This window comes from Catharus ustulatus, chromosome 5 (assembly GCF_009819885.2).
Source record: "Catharus ustulatus isolate bCatUst1 chromosome 5, bCatUst1.pri.v2, whole genome shotgun sequence".
Taxonomy (NCBI): domain Eukaryota; kingdom Metazoa; phylum Chordata; class Aves; order Passeriformes; family Turdidae; genus Catharus; species Catharus ustulatus.
The window spans coordinates 32218339-32243586 of NC_046225.1; the positions used below are offsets into that span (position 1 = coordinate 32218339).

General features: G+C 38.4%; 1 protein-coding gene across 4 annotated transcripts in view; it reads left to right on the forward strand.

Annotated features, from left to right (window-relative positions):
* Positions 1–18451: 18451 nt before the first annotated feature.
* The window catches only part of RXFP1 (relaxin family peptide receptor 1), a 57037-nt gene continuing 50240 nt past the window's right edge, over positions 18452–25248 (forward strand). For 3 of the 4 annotated variants that reach the window (XM_033060753.2, XM_033060754.2, XM_033060755.2), the window contains exon 1: positions 18452–18770. In XM_033060753.2, coding sequence (XP_032916644.1) covers positions 18722–18770 — 49 coding nt within the window. In that variant the 5' untranslated portion in view covers positions 18452–18721. The remainder of the gene's footprint in view (positions 18771–25248) is intronic. The other variant, XM_033060752.2, reaches the window with a different exon arrangement.

Sequence of the window (25248 nt, forward strand, 5' to 3'; positions counted from 1 at the left end):
CTTCTGGGATTATCACAAACATCTGTTTGTACTATTTTGTAGGTGTGTGTAAAAATTTATTCCTCTGGAAAATGTCTGCTACTTTTATTTTAAATATTGGCAAAGAAACTGTATTACATTATTACTGTATTACATTACATTATTACATTATTATTATGCCCAGAAGCATTTAAGTTCTACTCTGTCTAAATTTGTGCAGCAAAATATAAATTTATTAGTAACTTTGAACAGGAATCTGACAGAGAGTTTGAATTTCTATTTACGTAAGTAGACAGTGAAACAGAAAAACAGTTGGTGTGGCCATCAACCACAAGCACAGAACTTTGAGGCTGGTATTTTTTTCACTGATCCCAGTGGCTCTTCTGCAAAATATATGTTAGCTCCTATTCTCCCTCTGTGCTGATCATGAAAGGTTTTAGGGGGTAGAGCAGGAGATTGATCTTCTTAACTTCATCAGAAATAACTACTGCTTTCCACCATGAGAGCAACAAACACAGTTTTATTAAGGACCCATGTCAATATTCCACATTCTTTAGCCTATTGTGGATGAGTAATGCTACAGGAACAGACTGCTTGAGGAATTACTTGCATTACTCCCTAAAATGTTAGGTAATATCAGAAGCTGTCTTACTACAGCTTTTCAAAGCAACAGCCTTCATTTGTATATCTTCAAAGGAAAGTTAATCAAAACTAACATAACTACTTTAGATTTAACAATATTCAGACAAAATGTGCAATTAACAGATGCTTAATATTCCTGGTTCATGATCTTTCATTTTAATTATCTCTATTACTGATAATTACTCTTTTTAAAGTACATTCTGATGTCAGATACTGTGCATTAAACAGTCATTAGAGATCTATAACTGCGAGGTAGCCACTAAGTCATACGTACTGTCAGTGACTTGAAGCAGCAATTGTCCAGAAAATACAAGGGAAATCTTACTGCAAGGGATGCCAAGACCACACTGAAGGAAATACTGATCAGCAAATAGTTTCCTTCAGACCTTTTCCTGTAAAAGTTGCAAATATAATTATTCTTCTCCAATGGCTTTGCATGTTAATGTCCACAAAAGTTGTGCAAGAAGTGGTTTAAAAAAATCTTACTTTTTAATGACCCTTCAACTTTGAACTGAGGACCCACATAGATCTGAGATTTTGTACCCTTTGTTTCATGTTTTCTCTTTGGTCTGAGATAATTTCATCACTTGCATGTCACAGTGATATTTAGCTTTCACTTTTAACTAAGCTATAAGAAAACTGTTTTTAATTTAGATCTCAGTAACAGTAAAAATATGTAAACAACTCTTAATGTAGGTGTCTTCTTTCCAGGTGTTACCTCACTGCCCAGACTAAAGAAATGTTAGGTTTGGTTAATGACATGCACGATTACTCAAAATTAATATAAAAATAAGAGATTTTTTAACAACCATTTTACCTTACCACAAGTATTAAAAATTTTAAGAATTAAAAAGGAATAGGATTATCTGTGAAATTCAAGTAAAGCTAAACAAAAAAATGGGTTTTTTTCATTTGGAGGATTAATTACAGTAAATTACATTTTCCTCAGAATATTTGTTAATTAGTGTGAGACAGATATTTATGTCAGCTATCATGTGAAAATTAAATTGCTTACATTTTAAAAGTGATTAGTATTCAGCATGGATGCTGAATCATTCTACTGTTAGCAATTCAGTACAGTTTTTCATAAACCATATTGTTGGCAGTTTTGTTGTAATAATAGACTGAGATACATGATATTCTGCATTTATGAAACAACTAAATATTTTGTGATTCCCTATTAAAAACAGCACGAGTACAGGAAGATTTTAAGCAGACAAATGCTAAAATCCTGAAGCAATCTTAAAATGCTTTCTGTTTTTCCCCCTCACTTCTGTTAAGGTGAACAGAGTAGTCATGGGATCCAGTTGAAGCTTCAACCACTAAACCCAGCAGCTGGATCTCAGTAAAGGATTTGAATCAAAGACATCAAGATTGAGTCATGGTGAGTTGATTTTTGATCACTAAGAAAATCTATAGAATTTGTGACAGCAAGAAAAGATTCTGTGGAAAAGACATGTAAGTAACAATAAAAAAAAAGAGTAGCAGCACTATCTCTTTCTTGAGATGGTAATAAAATTAGAGAAGTGTGGGCACTATTTTCAGTTAGTCTTGTACATCAGGACAACATACTTGCTGTCTTTCTGTTGAAAGAATGCAATAAAAATCAATGTTCCCTGAGTTCGTAAAACTGACCACTGAAATTCCTGTAGAAAGGAGGTTTTTCTTCCTTCCTTAGTATAAATATAAGTCATGATGTCATATTTTAAAAGAATATTAAACAAAATGAAATTCTATTAATTTATTTTAATATTCGAAGAGTATATGCCAAAAAGGAAGCAAAACAAAATCAAAGTATTTCACACCTCTGCCAGAACCAATATATATTTGATCCATCGCTGACTGTCCAGCATACTGAAAGACAGACAGCATAGTGACTTTTCTTGATGGCTTTTCTTCAGCCTTAGAATGAATTGGCTGACGAAAATGTCTGTGCAGGAGAGTACTGTGCTTTTTAAAGAAGAGTCCAAAGCAAATATATTTTCCACTTCTACAGTTTTATAATGTTGCCCATCTGTGTGCTATCTAGAATTTCATGCTGCCAAATATGATCATAGCATCAAATTATAATTATACAATTATAACTTTTCCTGCAGGAAAAGATGTAATCTTCTTCATTCATCAATCTCTTGTACTGAAATTGGGTGTTCTACAAAACAAAGAATTAAAAAAAATCCAAATCTCCAGGGAACTCACTAAAACTCAAAAATTTCTTTAGCTAAGTGAGAGCAGCTCATGGCATTTTTCACTTGCAGATCCCAATATAATTTCAAGAAAACTGTTGTTGTGGTGGGTTCTTAGGGAAGCAATTGCCACCAGTGAGAGTCACACCTTTTTTCCCCTACTCTTTTCCACTCTTAATTTTCACAGAGGGACCCAACAAGGAACTGAACAACAAACTAGCGTAAGATACCTGCACCTGCTTTGAATGCCCTCAGAAACCAATTATTCTTTAAAAGAAAATATAAACTAATGTGTTTAATGCATTTTTATCCTTGCATTCTTTTGTTATTTGCCATTAAAATAATCATGTGCACCCAAATATTTTACAACCTAAATTTGAATAAGTTCTACTACTCAAAATATATTTCAAAAAGAACTTCTATGTAACATTATTCTTGATTTAAAGGTAGTTCTGGGCAAGAGCTTGTATCGTTTCCAACACAAGGAGACTGCAGTACTTGCAAAACAACAATTCTTTCTCTAGGAAAACACACGTGGCATGAAATAAAGGAGTCCACAAGTGGAGAAAAGGAAAAAAAGAAGACACATCACAGGAATGCCGATATGGTTGTTTTCATCAAACAGATTTTCTAGAGCCAAATTGAAAGCAGTCTGGCACACTTGGAATGTGATGTTGGCAGGAATATTTGGTGACTATGAATAAAAATGTAAACATCAGTCTTCAGCAGCCTCTAGTATATTACAATGGTTGTTTAGAACTTCTGGGAGCGCATATATAGAAGCTAACTCCATATACCCTATTACTGCTCCCTGTAGTCAGTAGAGCTTTCCAATAGAATGAAGAAATCTAGAATAATCCTTGTAAGTTTCACTGGAAACACAGAAACATGAGGTTCCTATTACAGATATCTAGATTAGGTGCCTTAATCTGGAGTACATGAATTAGCTATTTCTGTTTCATTAATCTATGCTTTTTTTTTCTTCTTGTTGTTGTGGTGGGTTTTTCGTTTGATTGGTTTTTGGGGAGGGAGAGTTTGAGAGATAGAGCTGGTGATAGAAGGCAGTACAAAGAAACAGTCTTCTCATTGTTCCTATACATGAATTCAGAACATCTGCCAACCACATTTTTTGGCTCAGCTGTATTTGTTCCTAATAAAATTGCCTGGATAAAACATCTAAATTGAACCAATATTTTTATTCTCCAAAAAAAAAAGTATTTAGAGCCCAATACGCATCATGTAACTCAGTCTGACCTCTAGTCTCTGCACTAGTGATAGGAGCCCATCTAGGTATTGCTCTCTGAATCATTACAGAGCAACTGAGCATTCTTTGACAGCCTTAGTCAAGAAGCTATGGGAGGGTAACATATGAGCTTCATAGGCATTGGTGGTTTTTTATGCATTTAGGCATTGCAGAGTTTTTATGACAAAACCTGAGATCTCTTTAGAAGTGTCATGTGAGAGCAGCTCAACATTTTATGACTGCTGTTTGGGGAATTAGCAACCAAATAGACAGCAAGGATGCTGACAGTGAATGAAAGAATTCTGGAAGTAGGGATTTCTACTTTAACTCCTTGTATAAACTGGCAGTTCTTTATCAAGGCAAGCCTAATGGCTTCCCTATCATCTCACAAATCGGGAACACTTACTTATCTTCTGTGCCCCACAACATAAACCCAATTAGGAAACTACATAAGACTTAGCAGCCTCAGAACTGTGCTCAGGTCTGTTACACTGCTGCACTTATATTTACACCCCTGCTGTGAGGGGTGACTTTATGATGCTTGTATCCCCAGTCGTCTGTTCTGTTTGTGTTGGATATTGACTTCTGCAGCTTTAAGACTGGTTCCAAGAGTGAAGGGGAAGAGAAGACGTGCAGTTTGTTATCAGAGACTGCACTTGCTCCCCCGCGTCCTTCACACAGACTGTTTTCTGCAGTGGACAGCAAGAGAGAGCTCTCCTTTGCTCTTGGTTAGTTTTTGTCCAGCGGAGGCACAGATGTTCCCTGGACTGTGTTTTTTTTTCTTTTTTTTTGGCACTGTTTGAACCTGCTCTGGACTGGGGACATAGGGGAGCACCTGGAGCTCACACCTGTGGCTTACCAGGCCTGACCTGGGCCGCGGCATTTCCCAGCGCTGGAGGGCTGAGAAGAGCCTGAGTGAGGTGGCACACATCAGCTGACTCCACGGCCCTAACAGGACCAAGAAATACATTTGGGAGCAGCTTCATGCAGATGCTATGCAAAGTCCGTGAGCTTTTATGAAAATCACTGGACAGCACACAACAGTAGGAGCATTAGGAAACAAAGCACACAAGTAATGGCAAATATTTCCTCTGTGCCTCTGGCATGCTACATCTTCCAGTGAGTCTCAGGATGGCAAAGGAAATGGGACATGCAGCACATAATCAGTGGCCACACCACATGGGGAGATTTTCAGTGATCAACTCCTATGTCACGTGCAATTTTGGCTATCTTGAAATATGGCAAAATACTCCATACTAGAACACTTGGGAACTTTCAAAGTGCTGCTGATTGTATTTTTTTTGTTCCCTTACAGAGAAGGAACTGCCAATCTGCATGGAGCATATTGTACCCAGTTAATTTTATAGACCACGTGGAAGAGGGGCTTATGTCCTTGATGAATAAAATGTCAATTTAAATATAGCTCTCTGCTTGTTGTCTAGAATTGTGGAGTCACATTTAATTGGTTTGCATTGATCTTTTGAAAGTGCTTAATAGTTTAATGCAGTGTTTTGACAAAACTGTAGCCTTCAAATAAAAGGAAAGTGTGGATGCTACTGGCAATTTTATTTAAATTTTCTGTTGACCAATATAACGATTTATGACAAGCACATCTATAATCCCCAAGATTTTCTGGGGTTTTTTAAACTATACAAAAAAGTGGAATCTCAACAAAATTAAAATGTGGAGCTTGACAGAAAAACATTATTTTATTCGATATGTAACTCTTAATCTGTGTCCCAAGGAAACACATATGGTTTTGAACAGGGATAATAGTAGTGCAGCACTACTAGAATGGAAGTCTACAATATTCCTTATAGGTAGTTAAGCATTTATGAAGGTATTTTACAGCACCAAAACAAGAAAATTAATTCCTCTATTTGACTGTTGTTAATGTGATATTCAAGCAAAAATTACCTTGCGAGTTTATGAAGGAATTACAGTAATTTCACAATTACAAGCTGCACTGAGTATAAGCCGCATCGCTGGGTGTTGGCAAACATTTTGTTCTTTGTCCATACACAAGCTGCACCCAATTATAAACCGCTCTGTCATTTGCAGCAAGGACCCGCGTGCAACAAAGTTGCCAAATAGTAACAGAATCACAGGATGGCGGGGTTTACTGCTCGGCTTGGGCTGTGAGGGCTCGGGGCTGCCGATGGGGCCAGGTGGCCCAGCTCGGCGCTACCACTCGGCGGGCCACTCGGGGCCAGCCACCGCCGCCACTGGGCTCACTCGCCCCGGTCTGGCGCCGCGGTGGCAGGGGGGCATGGAGCCCGCCAGCACCCGCGGCAGTGGTGGGAGGTAGGGATGGAGCCCGCTGGCACCCACAGCAGTGACAGGCAGGGATGGGAGCCCCCCTGCCTCCCCCTGAGCCGCGGGGTCAGCAGGAGGGAGCCCCCGCATCCCTCCGGGCCGTGGAGCCAGCAGGAGGGAGCCCCCCGTCTTTCCGCGGGCTGCGCTGCCTGAAGGAGGGAGTCCCCCGCCTTCCCTCCCCCACCACACCGCCTGCACAGAGCCTGGCTCCACCCGCGGTGCAACACAGTAACCAATTTGTAACAATAGCATAAAGCCGGGTTTTGCTGGCAGGTTGCTCGACTCAGCACCTCGGTTTGCACTTCTGGGGTTGGAAATGTCAGAAAATTATTCACATATTAGCTGCTCCTGAGTGTAAGCCACATTTCCGGTCTGGAAGCAAAATTTTAGTCAAAACGGTGCAGCTTGTAATCGTGAAATTACTGTAAATATTTTGCAAATATCAGCTGTCAAAGTGGGAAGAAAAATATCCTTAATATAAAAGCAGTGAAATAAGTATTGTTTGACTTGGACTACCTTTGATTTCATTCTCAAGAACTTTGAATGAAGATGAAAAACAAAACCTTACAGGTTTGACCATTGCCACTGGTTCATCTTAAGTTAAGCTGCAAAACACAGCAGCTTCTCTAAAGCAATCAGGATTTGTTGACTGTTTCCAAGGGAAGGAGCCACTCCCATGAAGTCACAAGCTTTGCCTTTGCTATTGTTCAGTAACCCCTTCATCATGCTGTCATAGCATAAACTTTATATTTAGGTCTTTGAGGTATATACAAGGGAAAAAAGACTTCTTGCTGCCTCAGTGATCTGGTTAATAGGCATTATCAGAGCTCTTACCATGGTAAATTCTGCTTCAAAGTAAACTTTCAATAGCTCCATTGTGGCTCAATTAAACTTGTTTGTTCTATTTTTACACCAGCCTTGCCTGCTGGTTCCAAATATATCGCACATTCACACCTGAAGATGCCCCTATCTTTTCTTCATCTCTTGTTCACACTTTTAATTGACAACTTTTGAACTATTGAATGTCAATACCCACAAAGTTGCTATGCTGTGATAAACTTTAGCATGCAGTTTCATGTACTGAGTTGGACTTGTGCTAAAATGGACTTCTAAATTCTACACTGAAAAAACATGTTTTTGTGGGAATATTATGATGTTTTCAGTCTTTAGAATAAAGGAGCAGAGTTTTTCCAAATCCTCAGTGGCATCTATACAGCATTTGTAAACAGATGTGATTCTGCATTTCGGTGTTTGCCATGCCACAAAATATATATGTTTACATGACAAACGATATTTCTGGCTTTTATAAACTCATTATAATCCAAAAAAAGTATGCAGGTCTTAGCTGTAAAGTACTCAAATTCTGATCAGGCAATAAGGTATAAATATATATTCTCTGTTCTGAAATGTAGCCTACGGCTTCTGTGTGCCATCATGGTTCCAAATGAAAAGTGTACTCATGTCGTTTTTTACAATGTGGACAAATGAGAAGAATTTTACAAATTTTAAATCTGCAAACAATAGCTGAGGGGAAGAGGGAAGGAATAATTCTACAGAAATTTCCCCCAAATAAACCCAAACTATATAGGTATAAAGCATAATTTATATAGTGTTTCGTCTCATCATTTATTCTACTGACTAACTATCCCCATTATTAGAAAGTCACACATTATTTCTTGTTTGTGCTTATCTGGCTTTCAACTCTTCATGGTTGTTTCATATTACATCTTTCTGTGCTATATTAAATATCCCATCAGTACCCAGCAGAAGGAACTCTGCAGGAAAGTGCTTATAACCTATAATCAAGTTACAGTAAATTCACGAATACAAGCCGCACTGAGTATAAGCCGCATCTCTGGGTGTTGGCAAATATTTGGGTTTTTGTCCATAAATAAGCCGCACCCGAATATAAGCCGCTCTGTCGTTCGCAGCGAGGACCCGCGTGCAATTAGTAACAGAACCGCGGGAGGGCGGGGTTTACTGGCTGAGCTAAGGCTGTGCAGGCTCGGCCCGCTAGGGGCTGCCGACGGGGTCAGGTGGCCCAGCCCGGCGCTGCCGCTCAGGGCCGGCTGCCGCTGCCACTGGGCTCGGTCACCCCGGGTTGGCGCTGCCCCCCGCGGTGGCAGGCAGGGACGAAGCTTCCCCCGCTCCTACGGCAGCAGTGGCGGGCGGGGACGAAGCTTTCCCGCGCCCGTGGCACCGGTGGCGGGCAGGGATGGAGCTTTCCCACGCCCATGGCGCCAGCGGCGAGTGCGGACAAAGCACCCCGCCTCCTCCCCGGGCCGCGGCAATGGCTGCGCGGCGCTCCCATCGGCTCCCTGAGCCGCGGCAATCGCGGCGCGCACTTCCCCCCCCGTCCCCGGGCCGCGGCAATGGCTGCGCAGGGCTCCCGTCGGCTCCTGGAGCCGCGGCAATGGCGGCGCCCCCCTCCCGTCCTCCCTGGGCCGCGGCAATGGCGGCACAGGGCCCCCGTCAGCTCCCTGGGTTGCGGCAATGGCGGCGCCCCCCCCCCCCCCCCCCCCGTCCTCCCCTGGGCTGCGGCAGAGGAGGGAAGAAGAGAGCTCTCCCTCCTCTCTCCCCGCCCCTGTGCTGCCTGCAGGGAGCTAGGGCAACACAGTAACACTGTAACAATCGCCAAATGCTGGCTTTTACTGGCAGGTGCTTGGCTCGGCACCCTGGCTGGCACGTCTGGGGTTGTAAATGTCAGAAAATTATTCACAGATTAGCCGCCCCCGACTATTAGCCGCACTTCCGGGTTTCCACCAAAATTTTTGTCAAATTGCTGTGGCTTGTATTCGTGCAATTACTGTACCTTTCGAATTCTACATTGAGAAATAGAGCAAGCAACTCACTAAAAATATTATATTATTTTTTAGCATGTTTTTCATCATTTTTTTCCTAGTTTTTAACTTCCCTTTTCACTAATTTAATTTATGGAAAATGTCAGGAAAGTAGGTCAAGTATTCATGAACCTGACTGCATGAAAAGATAATCATTAAAACTCTGTCATTGACTTAACCAGATATTCGAAGCACTCTAGGGTGAAGATCATTGGACCAATGCAATAGAAAGATGTTGGGCTTGTTTACATGTATCCCAAAATGTTCTTTACCTACTTACCTCTAATTGTTGCTCTTCTGTTGGCCAGCTGATCACCTTGAACTTTTGAGTGAAAACATCCAGATAAAGAGCAATAAAACTCTTAAATGCTATTACACTACAAGGCCTTCACAAGTCATTAAAGGTAAGCATAGCCTCAGTTTTGTCCTTTCTTTAAGTTATGTGTCCAACAATTTCTTGTTCCTCTTCATGTTGCTTGCTAAGGGACACCTTGGTTTTGTCCTTTGGTTATTTGATTTTGGCCACCATGCCTTATCTATACCTTTGTAAGTACGGATCATCTTCAACCATCTGATTTCATTTAAATTTCCGGTACAGTTCTTTCCTGCACTAGAGAATTAAAAATTACCGGTAAAACCTATCTGATTTTTACTGCTCTGCCTTTCTTCCACCCGTAATAGTGTTGTTTACACTTTTATTCTAAATACTGCATCACTAAGGAGCAGCCAGATTTCCTCAGGGTTTTTTTTTTTAGATCAGTATCCCAGAAGACTTCGCCTATGAAACCTCTGATTTATGAAGTCTGCTTTTTGAAGCCTGCTATTTTTTTTTTTTTGTACTGCAACAACTTTTTGAGCCAAACACTTCCCACAGTTGTATTTTGTCCAAACATGTCAAAAGTTTCAGACCGTTTGGAGGTTTGTTAAACCACATGCAGATGCTATAAAGAAGAAATAAAAATCACGGACATGTATTAAGTATACAGAGAATAATGACTGCCTAAAGGTGGCAGCTTGTCTGAGGACTTTGTGATATTTTTTATTTCATCTCATGAGGACATAAAGAGGAGAGGAAAACTTGCCCCAAAGGAAAAATCTGTGCATCATTGCAACCAAGATGCAACATTTTTAACGCACATGCAGTAATACACACAGCTAAAACCATGTGACCAAAATGGAAATCTTATGCCAAAGGAAACACCAAATTAATTTAAAGCAAAACAAAAGAAGTATTTCAAAACTTTTTGGACAATTGCCTGCCTCACCTTGATTTTCCATGACTTCCATGATACTACCATGAAGAAAATGTTTCGGGAAAATCTTGTGACTTGATTACTTTTAGTAAAAAATTACGCAGACTTATATCTTGCTTGATGGTGAGATGTCCTAGGGATTTGACCTGCAACAGTTGTCAGTGAAAGGGATTTCACAGAAGAGAATGACCAGATAGCTCAAAGTGTAACTGGTTTTAGTTGCAGCAGTATTAAAATCTGGCTATCTGATTTTAAAACCAGGTAGATGTTTGCATGGAATCCCACCATGAGTTTAGATTGCAGGTTGCAAATATTTCTTTAAAATGGTACGAATTTCCCACCCTGTTCTGTAAGGACACCAGAGCACCTCCAGCTGTGCTCAGTGTGGATGGGGTGTATGCAGAATGCCTTCTGCTTTGGGATTTTGGATTATATTCTCTATTATTGGAATGCAACTATTTAAGCTAAAACTACTTCAGCACACAGTTATTGATTCATCTTTTATAATAGAATAGAAAAATAATAGAAAATAATAGAAAATAATAGAAAATTCAAAGGCTTTATATATTTATATATTTATAGAGAAACAGAGATCTAGAGGAAAACAACACTACAAGACATTTAAATGATGCCTGGATAAAGCATGAGATATACAATAATTGTTGCTTCTTAGAATTCCACCCATCAGTTCCCATTTATTAGTTTTAACATTTTGGGCAATTACAAAGTCAGAAAAGGAATAATGATTATTAATCTGTTTTTCATCAGAGATCTGCTGATTAAAGCTGATGGCTAGAAAGGTAGATAATCAAGACACATACATTAAATTGTGTGAGATCAAAACCTTTAGATATGCATCACATCTTTCAAGCAAGTAATAAAGGCTGCAGCTAAAAACTGTATCAGCTTTTTGAAATCCCAGAGCATTAATACAAGTAAACTTCATTGCTAAATTGCTGCTTTCAGACCACTGGAGTTACATTTCATTATCTGAAAGCTTTATTTCAGTTTACTTCAACAGAATGCAGAAACTAGGAATTCATCTGCCTGAGCCCTCTGAAGACTTAATTTCAGAGCACACCTGTAGGACAAAATGGAGTCAGACTCCATACAAAACATAATGATGGGCCCTGCTGTTTCCTTTAATATGACTGTGTTTCAGCACTAAGCAGTACTGATTGTATTGCCTCCTTTCATGTCAGAGCCCAGAATTTAGGGCTTTTGAGCCAGGTGAGAAAAATTTCATTCAATGACTGAAAGGAGTACACAAGGGATCAAGGGTAACAGAGTGAGCTGTTTCTTTTAACGAAGCTGCATTCCTGAACAAAACATAATCCCAGACTCAGCCAGAAAGAGAGTACAAAACAAAGTATGCCACTACAATTCTTGCTGCTCTAACACTTGTCTAGAATTTTTTGTTCATTATCCCTACCACAAAAATATTTGCTATAATTAACATAGAAATCATCCTGGCATAAAATACAAAAGCAGGCTAAATGCATTCTTTGATGTTATCTTACTCTTTGTTAAGATTATACTTTGTATTCTCAATGATATTAGAAAATTCAAGAATATTGTAAATAAATACCATCAAGGGGAAAAAATTATTTTTATAGGGTTACTTAGCCAAATACTTGGGAAAAACATAAAATATTTTTACTTGAAATGTTAAACTGTTACTTAGTCTTGCAAACATGTAAACTTCAGCTATGTTTCCAAACAAAATTAGGAAAAATACCCTGGACTCTAGGTCATAGCTTCCCATGGTTTAACCATACATTCTGCATAGTTACCTTAAAAGGTTTTCTCCACTTGTATTACTCACAGGGCTTTAAAACGGTAAGCTTAATATTGAAATGAATTTCTCATTTTGGTTCAAGCTGCTCCTTGAAATATTAATTTTTTTTTCCATGCGCAATTTAGTTGAAGAAAAGGAAGAAAATAAGAAAACCTCTGCTGATATAAGCTCCTTCATGACACGGTATCAGCTGCTCCCAGATTCAACGTCTTTGCTAGCTCTTTCAAGCAATTTTCTTTTCATACTTCTCAAAAAAAAAAGCTGCAGAATTAGATACAGATAAATGTTATACTTATTTGCTGATTGCATCCAATGCATATCTGTGTAAAAGAACAATCTAAATAGTACCCCAAACAATTAAATCGGACCTCCAGTGAAATTAGGTCCTAAATACTTACCAGCACTAAGAGAAGTGATCACTAAGTGATACTGATCACTTGTAATTATGTAGAAATGATCTTGGGTTTTCTGAATTTCACAGCTCCCTTCTGCTGTCTCTATTCTGTTTTTTGTAGGCTGCTTCAGAAATATAAAATGAGAATTGTAAATTAAGGCATTAAATAAAGGCACTGGATTAGAAACCATACCTACTTCACAAAATATGGGTTCATGTTAGAGAATTTATTTTCTTCACAACAGTGGCAAACTGTGGATGTGGATAGTCTTATATTTAATGTCTCAAATGCATACTTCATTTCAGTGGTTCCCACTTTTGATAGTAACTTCTTGTGTTATGTAACTGCCCCCTGATAAGCTCTGCTTCCCCTTACTTACTGTAACTCTCATCCTCTTCCTCCTCACTCCTTGTGTGTTTTGGGAGATGATATTGGTTTGTTGTTTTTTGACGTTTTTTTTGTTGGGGGGAGGTTTGTTCACTTTCACATAGGTTTGTCCCATATGTCTAATTGTTTCTTTTCTGGATTTTAGGTTAAATATTTTCTCAATTCAACTTTTTTTCTTGAAGAGAGCATTGTGGATTCACAAGGCATTGATGAGTAAGCAAACTGTAGACAGTTCAGAAGGCTTTTGGTGTCCACTGAGGATAATTTCTTAATCTGGGTGATAACCCAAATGTATTGCCATTCTGCCACCACACATCAATTTCTCTCTGACTTTGAGGCTGACTTTGATAGTTCTCTAACACACAGGTTTCATAGCTGAGTTACTGAAATAACCTTCCATTATTTAAACTTTATATACTATATTTTTTTCAGAATACATTCTATCAAAGTGGGACTTAATTGTCAATGTTTATATGTTTGGTACCATCTCATGTTCAAATGTGTAAATAAATTCCTAGTGAACATTTTATGAACGTTGCATTTTTGATATTCAGCTATTTGTACTTGGGATGTCTGCCTTTTCTTTAGACTCTTAGGTGCTGTAAAACAAAAATTGCACTACCTCCAATATGAAGGACAGAGATAACTTGGAAATGTCATACTGAAAAAGAAAGATACAGTTCATCTTGCGTTTTTCAGTCATGTACAATTTCCAAATGGTATAACAACTTCTGAAAGTCATTAACATCATACCTGTAATCATACACAGTCATAAAAATACTGTTGCAATCTTTAATCAGTCAGAAGAATGGAAATGGCTGGTTAGGAAGAGATATTATTAGCACAAGTTACATTTTTGGTTGTTTTTAGAAATGTACTTCCAACATTCCAGCTGCAGCTTTGAGTCAGGCACACTGGTGAGGTTTTATTTGATTTAGTCAAAACACCCAGATGGAACAAACAGCTGGAGAAAACTGGGGAATGAGGGGAGGAAACGAGCAAGTTTGCTCTAACTGTGGCCTTCTTCCACACTAGCTGTAGGAGGACAGCTGGGCAGGGTCACCAAAGCACCCAGTAGCAGAGGGTACTTTTGCAGAAGAGAGCTCAGAGATAAATTACTGCTGCTTGTACACAATTGTCTTCAGCCAATATACTGTCCCATCCACAAAGAAAAGATATGTAAGGGGAAAATAGTCATTCATTAATCTCTCCTCTTCTGTCTGCCTTTTTCTTGTGGAAAAGTGAAACTCATTGTCTGTGTTGCCTTCCATAGCTGCAGTCTTGAACCTAGCAGGGGAGTTATGATCACTCTGCAGCTGGGAGCTGTCACTAGAGCCAAATTTTGTACAATTATCTTCAGCTTAAAATAGCTTGGCAGAACTGATTTCTGTTTTAAAACTCTTGGTGGATATACATTTCCACTGTAAAAAAAAGTTTCTTCACTGTTCCTGTAGTAAAGCGCTGCAGGTGAGAACATTCAGCTCAGGTAATTTTTCTAAAAGAGGAATGTCTCTCCCCTTTCTCTAAATGCAAGTGTCAGTAATCCCAGCTTAGCTGCAGATGTGCTGATAAAAAGGGTCTGGAGAGGGGAGTGAGAAGCCAGGAGGTCCTACAGCAGAGGTGCCTGCATAGCTAGCCTGGCCCATTAGGTCAGGTGTCCCAGGCTCTTCAGGTTTTTTGAGGTATACTCTATTAAAACTCTGTAATTGTGAAATGGGAAGAGTAATCTTTACAAAAAGTAGTCCATTTTTACAGTACTGCTTGAGGCACAAGTATATGAAATAGAGAGTGATAAAAGTACTGTAGTACAGCTTAATCTTTGGAAAGAGATGCTGTAAATGAGGTATTTTCTATCTTTCTGTGCTTAGACATTCTTGTGCTAAAGAGATCCTTTAGTTTGCTTTGCTCTGAACTCATGGAACCTGGGTGTAGGTGTTAAATGAGGAATATATCCTCTAAAGGTAAGAGTTACCCTGTAAAATACAAATGTCTTATTCTCAGTTGTACAGTCTGCAAAACACACTTACAGAACTTTGAATGCAATGTAAATTAATTAAGCCAATTATGTTTGTTTGCACAGCTAAATCTTTTGGATTGTAGGATTGACGTACATAATGAAGGATTTAGATTTTAAATGCTGCATTCAGAAGCCTTATCTGTACATTAGTTATTCACATAGCTATAATACAAAACCTAGCTTTTGGTCATCAAATGGCTTAGAAAACAAGAAGGTCACTTCTTGGGCTGTCATTTCTAAGTATGAACAACATAATCTTCATGACTGCAGATGACAACATGGGCCCAGGTTTACTTTCAGTGCTTCATCCTTCACTTTCTTGTGTTTCATTAGAAACACAGCAAAACAGCTAACAATCTAGTCAGCATTTTCAGCTGAAAATTTCCTTTGTCTAATGAGTAACTCTTAGTAATAAAACCATCACTGGCGTAGCAATTGTCTTGTGGGTCTTTGATTTGATGCATGACATAAAGCATCCTTAAAAGCATTCCTAACTAAACCAAGGAAAATTCCAGCATTAGGAATGAGCAGAAGTATATCTGAGATCCATACTGCTCACTACTTGGAGAAGCACAGCAACAGGTAGACTTTGACTAAATCTATCTGCCTCATATAGGCTAAAACTTAGAGATGCAACTTCTCTGCTATGTATACTGCATCTGCTTGAAGCTTATCAGTTGTAGCATTGAGCCAGTTTGGTGTGCAGTATTTGTTAACCTTCGAAGGAGTAGCTGCAGCCTGCAGATAAGTAAACCTTTTTTCTTCAAGCTGAAAAGGAATTCTAACTTATTTCCTTTGTAGCAGATTTACCGCTTGGTGTATTTTTATTTTTACTAAGGAAAATTACAATGGTGATGCATGCAGCTATGCTTTGTTTACTTGTGTGAAGTTGCTTCTACCTAGCATGAACAATAGAAAAAAACCTACAAGGTGCTGGAACTTCACTAGCAACTTATTTTAAAGTGTCTAATAATTGGAGTGATTGAATTCTTAGTTCAAAATTTGATTTTGAACACTTTGTCATAGACACATGAGGGGACTCTTCTTGATAGCAAATGGCAATTATTTGGATTTAATGAAACATTAATGTATTCTGTTAGTTTGTGTTTTGGTGGCAGAATGTCTGTTGAATGTTTGGAGGAGGTTGTCATCCACAGATCTGACACTTAAGTTCCTTCAGTTTAGATAGTCTTTAAACTGAACTTTAATTATAAAACTGCTGTAAGCAGAAATAAGAGCAAATACTGACTGTCCCAGTGAAGTCCAATATCTTCTCAAAGCTATTTGAAAACATGCAATTCTGATGAGTTATTTTTTTGCTACTAAGGAATTAGGCTATAAAACCTATTGTTTTTTAAAAATATTTCTTAAACACTAATATGCCATGAGTTTTTACATTTTAGTCAGGGGGGAAACACTCATTGCCTTTCTAATACACAAACGAGTTTCTTCTAAATAAGAAGCAAAAATGCATTCAAGTAAGATAAGCCAAAACTATTTTTCAAAAGTTTGGTCTCTCCTCCTTTTTTCTGCTCTGCATTCCAAAGTTCAGCAATGCGTGTGTTTGTAACTCTAGCTTCTTGATTAAAATATTGTTATACTGAGAGAATGGACTAGAAAACTGCGGCTGCCTCTTTTGTGATATTACAAATGTGTAAGAAGTTTAGAAGAGAGATGATCTCGGATTTTCCATAAAACAAGTGTTTATTTTAAGCAAAATTAATGAGTATCCTTGCTAAACGTCCTTGAAAAAGAGGAAAGCTGAAAAGTGACGACTCCCCCTGGGACTGAGCTTCAGAAAATATGTGTGAGTGGTATGTATCACATTTGGGGGTTTTCCCTGTTTACTCTGAGGCAGAATATCTTCAACTTTCATAGTGGGTCAGACTGCTTTTAAAAGAAGCAGTTCGCTTGATTTATTATATTATCAGGTTAAAGGATCTATTCCAAACATGTGTATGGTTCCTACACATCTCAAGTGGTTATGACTAGATCGGAAGCAGAAAGCCAGAGAGGAAACTACACAAGAAAGAAAATCCTTTATAACTACACTTTATTTAGAGTGTAAGTTCTGTCTTACCCAGCACTGAAGAGGTAAAGCTTATATTTTACTTTTCCTTGAAAGACTATTTCACTTATTATTCACTTTCTTGGTTCAGTTTCTTCTTCTATTTTCTCACCTTGGAAGAGCTTTTCAGCTTACGCATTAGCCCTAGAGGATGTAGGACTTAGATCAACTCTTAAACAGTTGTTTGAAGTAAGTGTGATCTTACTTGATATGCTCAAAAGCTAGTTCCCACCTTATAAAATAAATATTTTATGGATATCTAATCCTTTTGATCTGTTTTGCCTGTACATCGGCTATTACTGGTACTATTATAGTAGATGTCAAAGTATTTTTTGGGGTTTCCATAGACAACAACCTTTTTGTAAGCCCCTCTCTGTTCTGTATTCTTTTATATCAGAGATCAAGAGACTGACAGTTCATAATGTCTATTTTGTAGACAACTTTGCCATAGCAACAATGCTATGATCTTGACTGTGATAAAGATTTTTTTCATTTTCTAAATTCACCGTTTTGTGGATGTGTTCATGCATGCACATATTTCCCTAGTCAGAGAAGCTCTTTTCCCTCAGTACCTGACATAGCTGCTCACAGGTTAACAATGCTGACCATTGACATCTTGACAACCTTTTTCTAAAAAAAAAAAAATTAAAGGTTTGAAGCTCTTTGAGTCCACATAAAATTTAACTCCTCCCTTGAGTTCATCTCAACTGACCAACATGTTTTGAAGCGTATCTTGCTGTGCTGCTAAATGTTAGCCTTCACATCATAAAACAGATTTTAACCATGTGACTGTTTATGTAATAGGGAATACCATGGTCTACTGGTGGCAGTAAAATCAAGGGCCAGATAGGAATGTTCCAAAGTATTCAAGTAAGACAAAAAAACCGTGAAAAAACTTTTCCTCATAAAGAATATATTTTTGAACACTTCATTTTTTTCTTTCAGATTGCTTTCCTTAGCATTAGTCATGAAGGGTGGTTAGCAAAGTGATAGGCTGATATCGGAAATAAATTACATTGTGCATTTTTCTATATTTTGGTGAGTGTCTGGATTGCTACAAAGAGACTGTATTTATAAATTTCACTTCCCCTTAGCTGAAAAACCTCCAGTTTTATCTAAACTACAGAAAACATTGGTTTCAAACACATTTGACTAAATAAAACTGTGCTTCTCAGATCCCTTGCAACATTGCAATTTTAGGAAGAGAAAGAAACAGAAGGAAAAACTATTGGACTATTGATGATATTTCTGGGGACCAGGCTGTGTTTTGTGAAGCAGCAGCAGCAGCAGCTTTCCTTGGGGTAGAGCTGTGTCCATGCACACAGCCCAGCCTTTGCCTGCCACAGAGCAGATCCTGGCCCGTAAGGCAGAGGAGGAACTGTGATCCTGGAAACTTTCATGTGCCTGTGTGCCGGGGAGGGGAGAGAGAGGGAGACCTAGAGCAAAGGCGAGTACGGAGGAAGGCAGGGAGAGAAGGGAGCTTGCTTCAGCCACTGCTGAAGGCTCTCAGAGGCAGACTGTACGTGCAGCGCTCTGGCTGGTGTGCAATTCAAAGGACAGCATCCACTGACTTGATTCATTGAATTGCTGAAGGACAGATATGACACCCAACTGCTGCTTCTATATGTTCATGCTTATTGGTACCAAGGGTAAGTGTCCCTGGCTTCCTTTCTTGTTTTGAACATTGCAAAGCAGATAGCTGATAAACTTCAGGAGTGGATTTCTTTTAAAAATCACAATATCTCAGTGTTATTCTACATTTCTTCATGTCAGTTATTTTTCAATAGAATCAAAGTGTAATGCAGTCTCTCAAGGTTACTAGCTACATGTCAGGATCAGATGTTTTTGCACTTAATGCCTCAAGAGTTACTATTAATCGTTATGAGCTGAAATTTAAAAATGAGAAACAGCTTAAACATTGCTTAAATACTTGCTGTAAATATTTGTTGAAGGTACCTACAGAACTGACTTAGCTCAGATGCCATGAAATCCGCATTTTAGACTCAGTTCAGTAGTTTGAAGTGTTACTGCGCAAGTGCTACTAGAATAGATATCTCTCAAAGGGCAGAATGTGTTCAGGTAATACTAATTTTTAGCATGATAGGCAGTATAATATGCAAGAGGGATTCTGAATTCCATTTTAGTTTTCCTTCAGATGCAAATCACTTCTGTGTGGTGGGAGTTACACTGGACATGCTGCTTGCTTTAGTGATGTTTTCTTCATTAAATTTGAGTACCTGTTTGTAAGTGGTTCTTATGACTTGGTAAAGCTGTCTCTGTGAATGCCTGTGATGCTGATCTGGAGGCTGAATGTTTCTAATGATTATAATTTTCTGTTAGTAATTATTAGAAATTGTTTTCTGTTGCACAATGTAAATACTAAAACAATGTTTCATTAATTGTGTAGATGTTCATATTTATAATATGACAGTTTTGTTAAAGTAACAGGGGCAAAAGGTTGAATTCTGTCGTCTTCCTCAGTATTGTGCAACAGTTTGTTCTCTTTCCTGCTTTTAAATGAAATAATTTTGTGCTCATGTGTTCATAGGATGCTGCTTAAGATAAGATTTTTAAGGGGTATTGCCCCCACTAGGAACTTGGAAATAGATTTCCATACACAGCTATTTTTTTAGTCACAAAATTCAGTTAAATCAGTGGAAAAACTCTAAGCAGTTCCTGTATGTTTTAGAGGAATACATAATTACGACACCTGCATGCATGAAAAAAACAGTGATATTAATGTATTGGAAATTCAGAAAGCAACAATAATGACAGTATGAAACCTGTGAACAAGATCTGGTTTCATGCATTTTCCATGAGCTATAATTCTATATTTAAAGTAGTACTTCCAGTTATGCAGAATAAAAGCATAACATAAGTGTTTTCAAGAAATTAAACCTTTACTGTTTTCTATGCCAAAGGATTAAAACACAGAAACATTAAACATTCACAAAAGATGTGCAAATTCTTTCTGTAATTTCTGCTGTTAAATTCATCTGTGCTATGGAGTTTATAAAATATAATGGAATATATTAAAACATACTGCAAATTAGGATAGCAGTAAGGACTGTGAATGAGGACCTACTAGTTACAATGGCCATTACCTTTTTAGGTATATACATCATACATAGTGTATTATAGAAAACGACATGGCTCATCTAGATTTGTTAAAGTGAGAAGTGGGGAATTCATAGATTAAAGCACATCCATGCCTGGAGTCTCTAGCACCTGTTAGGGCTCTGTTTTGCACCAAAATTAGTTCCTATTTAGTGTCACATCTCTGCACCTTGCTCAGTGTACAGTTCACAGTTTCACCGCCGTTTTGGAGCTTTAGCCAGCAATGTAAATTATAACCACACCTACAAGATGGCCGATTTCATCTGCTCAATAGGCTTCAACTCTGCTCAAGCTTTTAGGCTAGCTGATAATAAACATTCCTGGTATAACTGCTCTCAGAATATCTTTTTCTTTTTTTTTTTTTTGTGGACTGCTGCAAGTTCATCTGTATTTTGTTGCAGAGGTTTTATGTTTGGAGTTTTTTTGTGTGCTGTATTTTTTTTATTAATTTCTACAAAGTCACGTATCCTTCTAATTCTTTAAAAAGTAAAATAAGGAGTATATACTGCACAAAAGCTATTCATTTGATTTGCTCAGATCCATTCAAGCTGTGTCTCTTTAGTTTTTTCATTCAACAGCTAAAGTTCAATCACTTTTTTCACTCTCCTTCCTTGAGATTCTTCATTAATTTTTTTTATATATGAAAAACCTTTGCCTCCAAATCTAAATAATCAAAACTAATTCAAGCAATCGAGCTTTGTATGTACTGGTAACTGCCTGACTGTCTTCCCAAGTGGAATACTGTTCCAGCCAGAGGTTTCTATGAAAACAAAGCAACATCTGTATCATGGGTTTTGTTAGCACAAGAGCAGTGATTATAACATGGAGATAAGTAAATTCAGACTCCAGCTGTGGAACTGCCAGCACCGGATGTGTTGCCAGGATGAACTTCTGCCTGGGTGGGTCACCCTTTCTGCAAAGCTAGCAGGTCACTTCAGCTGGGTGGCTGGCATTGCACTGGCTGCTACTGCATCTTTTTTCCTAGCAAATAATCAGCTGTAATTGCTGCAGCCACTGTAGTGCGCAGTTGTGCCTTTAGTGTCCCTTTGATTGGCTTTTTGGGGACAAAAGCTATTTTATCCTCCTGGACCTTGGCTAAGTGACAGGATCTCAAACAATTCATTAATCAATCATTAAGCAAAACAGAAGAACATTAGTATTGAAAAATATTCAAAGTGAGCTCCAAAAAGGATTGACAGGCTCCTTATGAAAACAATTACAACTCTTACAGTTTTAACCCTTTGTGCTCTGTGCCTCTACTTGATGTTTCCAATCCTATTTCTTCCTTTAGCTTCCTCTTTCTGTTCCCCTCTCATAATTTTTTCCTTCCTTACCCTCACTTTAAAATGCCAAGGATAATCTTCTTTAAACCCATTCTGAATCTCTTTACTTGTTCTGGTACTTCATGCAGGTGACAACTGTTTTTGAAGGCCAAGATCTTTTATACCAAGTGCTTTCTGTCAAATGTGGGAAAGAGACAATCCTGAATCCTTCTGAAAATTGCAAGTTTATGATTGTGTTCCTGTTTACATAGTTTGTAACATATTTTAAGATTTCTTCCAGATTTATAAATAAGAAAGTGAAATTACTCCAGCATTTGCACAAAGCTCGAATAATCATTGTGTAATAATTAGTAGTTTGTTTATTTATTTTCATTTAACTTGGGCATTAATCTGTCTGGCTTTCCTGTAGTTAGAAGAAAAATGCGCATCTTGTTTAAATATATATATATGCAAAACATGAAAATATTGCAGAAAATCAGGCATGCAGGCTAGATTTCCTAAGGAAAATTTACTCTAATATCAGAACGTAGTAAAAAATATTATGTATTGGTAAACTGAAGCTTTGAAAGTTAGATCCTGCAAGTGCTGCTTGGGCAAGAATGTTTTCGTCTCTTTGTTAACAGCACCAGAAGCTACCCAAATTGAAAACCTGTATTGACTATTTATAGAAGCTCTACCAAACTTGAACCATTTGCTCTGAAATTTTATGTGCCATCTGTGGACCTTGAGCAAGAAGGCAAGCAAAACTTTAACAAATTTTTTTCTGAATATGAGGAACTATTACTTTGCCTACTTTGATCAATTTGGATAATCTTGTATTAAGCAAAGAATTTTCTTAAACAGTACTTTTTGAAGTATCCCTCTACAATATCACTGCGCCTGAGAGACAACCCTCAGACGGCCATCCCACTAGAGCTGATGAGGCTGCTCAAGCCTAGTTGCAGTAAAGAAAAGAATTCTCCTCTAATAGATGTTGTCTAATACTTGTTGTCACCCAGAGGATCTGTCACCAGACATCTCATCGTGCATTTTCTGTTGACTGCCATTACTCTGAAGCCATCAAATCAGACTTTGAAATGTCTGGTACAAGGCTGGGAGGCCAAGGAAGCTGAGAGGATTAGGAAGTCATAATTGTTGTATCTGAAAGAGGAGGTGAAAATGTATTGGGAAGGACTGAAAAAGGACAAGAAAACCAGAGACAAAGGGAACAGGTAGATGGGACAATGGAACAGAGAGTTGAGAGAAAAGACTAATGTGACTTAGAAAGGGAAAATGGGAATCAGGAGGACTATTAGTCCTGGAAAGTAGAGACTGAGGAAAGGGATGTGAAGAGGGAGCCAGCAGGGATCAGTAAATTAATTAAAGGAGAAGGATAGGAAGTTCTGAGAGAGGGGTGTGACCATCTGAAGTCAGAGAATGGTGAGATCAGAACTAGGATTCTGTACAGAAAGAAGGGGATGAGATGATGGAAAGCAGGTAGTGATCAGACAAGAAATGATGGGATTGAAGCATCTGGGGTGAGGTATGAATGAGAATGAGCAGAAAAAGGAGCTGTGCTTGGTGAGCACTGTGTTACAAAGCCAGAATGAAGCCCAAGATTGTCCTGTGACTTACTGACTTCTTTCAAAATGTCTCCTCCTGAGTAACACCTCTGGTTAGAGGCTGGTAATCAGTGCTGTCAGATCACTCTACCCTCTCAAAAAAACAAAGGTCTGGAGAGCTAAAGGATCTGATTAGTGATGCTGCATGGTATCCTGTTATAAAATGCTGGAGGGGAAAATGATTTCCTCTTCTTTTAGTTAGCTACCTATGTCAGAGAAAGGTATTAATTTTGCAAAGTCAGTGCTTAGGAATTTAGGCAAAGGACACAATATTAATTTGTGCTATGTGCCCATACTGAATTTTCTTCATGTTATAGCTCTACAAAAACACATACTTTGTGTCCATTAAAAGCATGAATCAAAACTTATGGTGAATTATGCTGTCCATATGATCCCTTCTTCATTGGCTATAGAAGATTAAGATAAAATGTGGTTGAGGATTAAAAAATGAAGGCTGTTTCATGAAAGAGAGTCAGGGAAAATATTTTTTTGCTCTAAAAACCTTACAAATGGATAATAATTACATAGCAGATTTTCTGGGTCTTTTTGGCTGGGTCATCCTCATGTGGCAGTGTTCATTGCATGGCTGCCACTGACATCTGCAAAAGCTGTGCTTTAATTAGTCTGTGAAACCGACTGATTCTGAAAGTAGAAACATCAAATTAGTAGAAACACTTGCTATACATATGTTAAAGTCTCAGCCTCCCATATGGGCAATAATATTATATTCTAAACTGTATTCTAAGTAATCTCTGAAGACTTAAAAGTCTAATTATTGTAGCTGTATGAGAACCTGATTAGGAATTTAATATTGTAGCTTCTAAGTGGTTAAATTGTAGACTAAAGAGCAAGATGCCAGTCATACACTAGAAGACTAATCAAAGCATAGATAAAATGCCTGTAATAATATATGGAGTTGTGTTATCAGAAGTGTATAAAATTTGAAGATCTTGAGTTTGAATTCAGACGTAGATTACATGTTGCTAATAACTGATATCGCACATAAAGTGTATGTGTATAAGCAAAGAAGAAATGCTTGTGCTCATTCCCTGCTGTGTCTCCCCCAAAGCTCATGAGGGATCCAGCATGCAGCTGACTGGTGTGACAGGGCAAGACAAATGCACCAGGAAGAAAGACTGATGGGAAAACAGAGGTTTGAATGAGTCTAAGGAGCCATCAGCTGTGGCCTGATGGGGAGATGCAGCCCTGGGAGGACAGGATGAATTCATGTCGGGAGAGAGGGTGAGCAGGCAGTGGGGGGAAGTGTCCAACAGCAGTGACACTGATCCTGAGGGATCTGTGCATGTGAGATCACTTAGCTGAGTTTATCCAGAGAGGATGTTAAATCACCCATTCCCCTGTAGCACAGCTCAGCTGTGTTCCACTCGGCTGTTCTGTATCAATCCTAAGCCTTCATTTGGTAAAAATGTTTTGTCTCAGTCAAGAAATTGTTTCCTCCAGAGAAGAGCAAGTGTCAATACAACACAAGGAGTGGGAGAGACTGTACAGTCACTGTGGCTCAAAGATATGCAAAAGTCTGAACATTACCCCTTTCTCCTCTGTCCTGCAGAAGAAATAACTGGCTTGACCTGGGTGAAGAGACTTTTCCCATCACAGACCTGATTGTCAATATTATGCTCAACGTGGGGAAAAAGGCATAGTGTTGGAGGGTGAAAGTGGTATTTTTACACTTAGAAATATATTTTTTCCCTGTTTGTTTTGGGGTTTCTTTCAGTTTCAATTAGAAAGAGATGGGAATCGATCAGCTCTTCTTTGGAATAACCTAAGATCAGCATTCCTTTATGAAACTGCCCACATAATATTTAAAGTCAAAGTTTGTGTGTATGGGGAAGCAAAGGACTAAATTAAGGAATTTAAAAGTCTCATGATTGAATGCCTTGATTAGTCTGGAGTACTTAATAGTAATACAGTTGACATAGGTGATCTGCATTTTTAGAAGTTTTATTCAAGAAGGCCATATACCATAAAAATACACTCCTTGACCTCATTTTCTGGACTCCAATTCCATGTTCAAATACGTGAATCAACTGTTATGTCGCTTTACCTAGAAATTATAGACACTGGTTTTCAGACACAAATTCTTTTCTAGTAATCAAGTAACACTA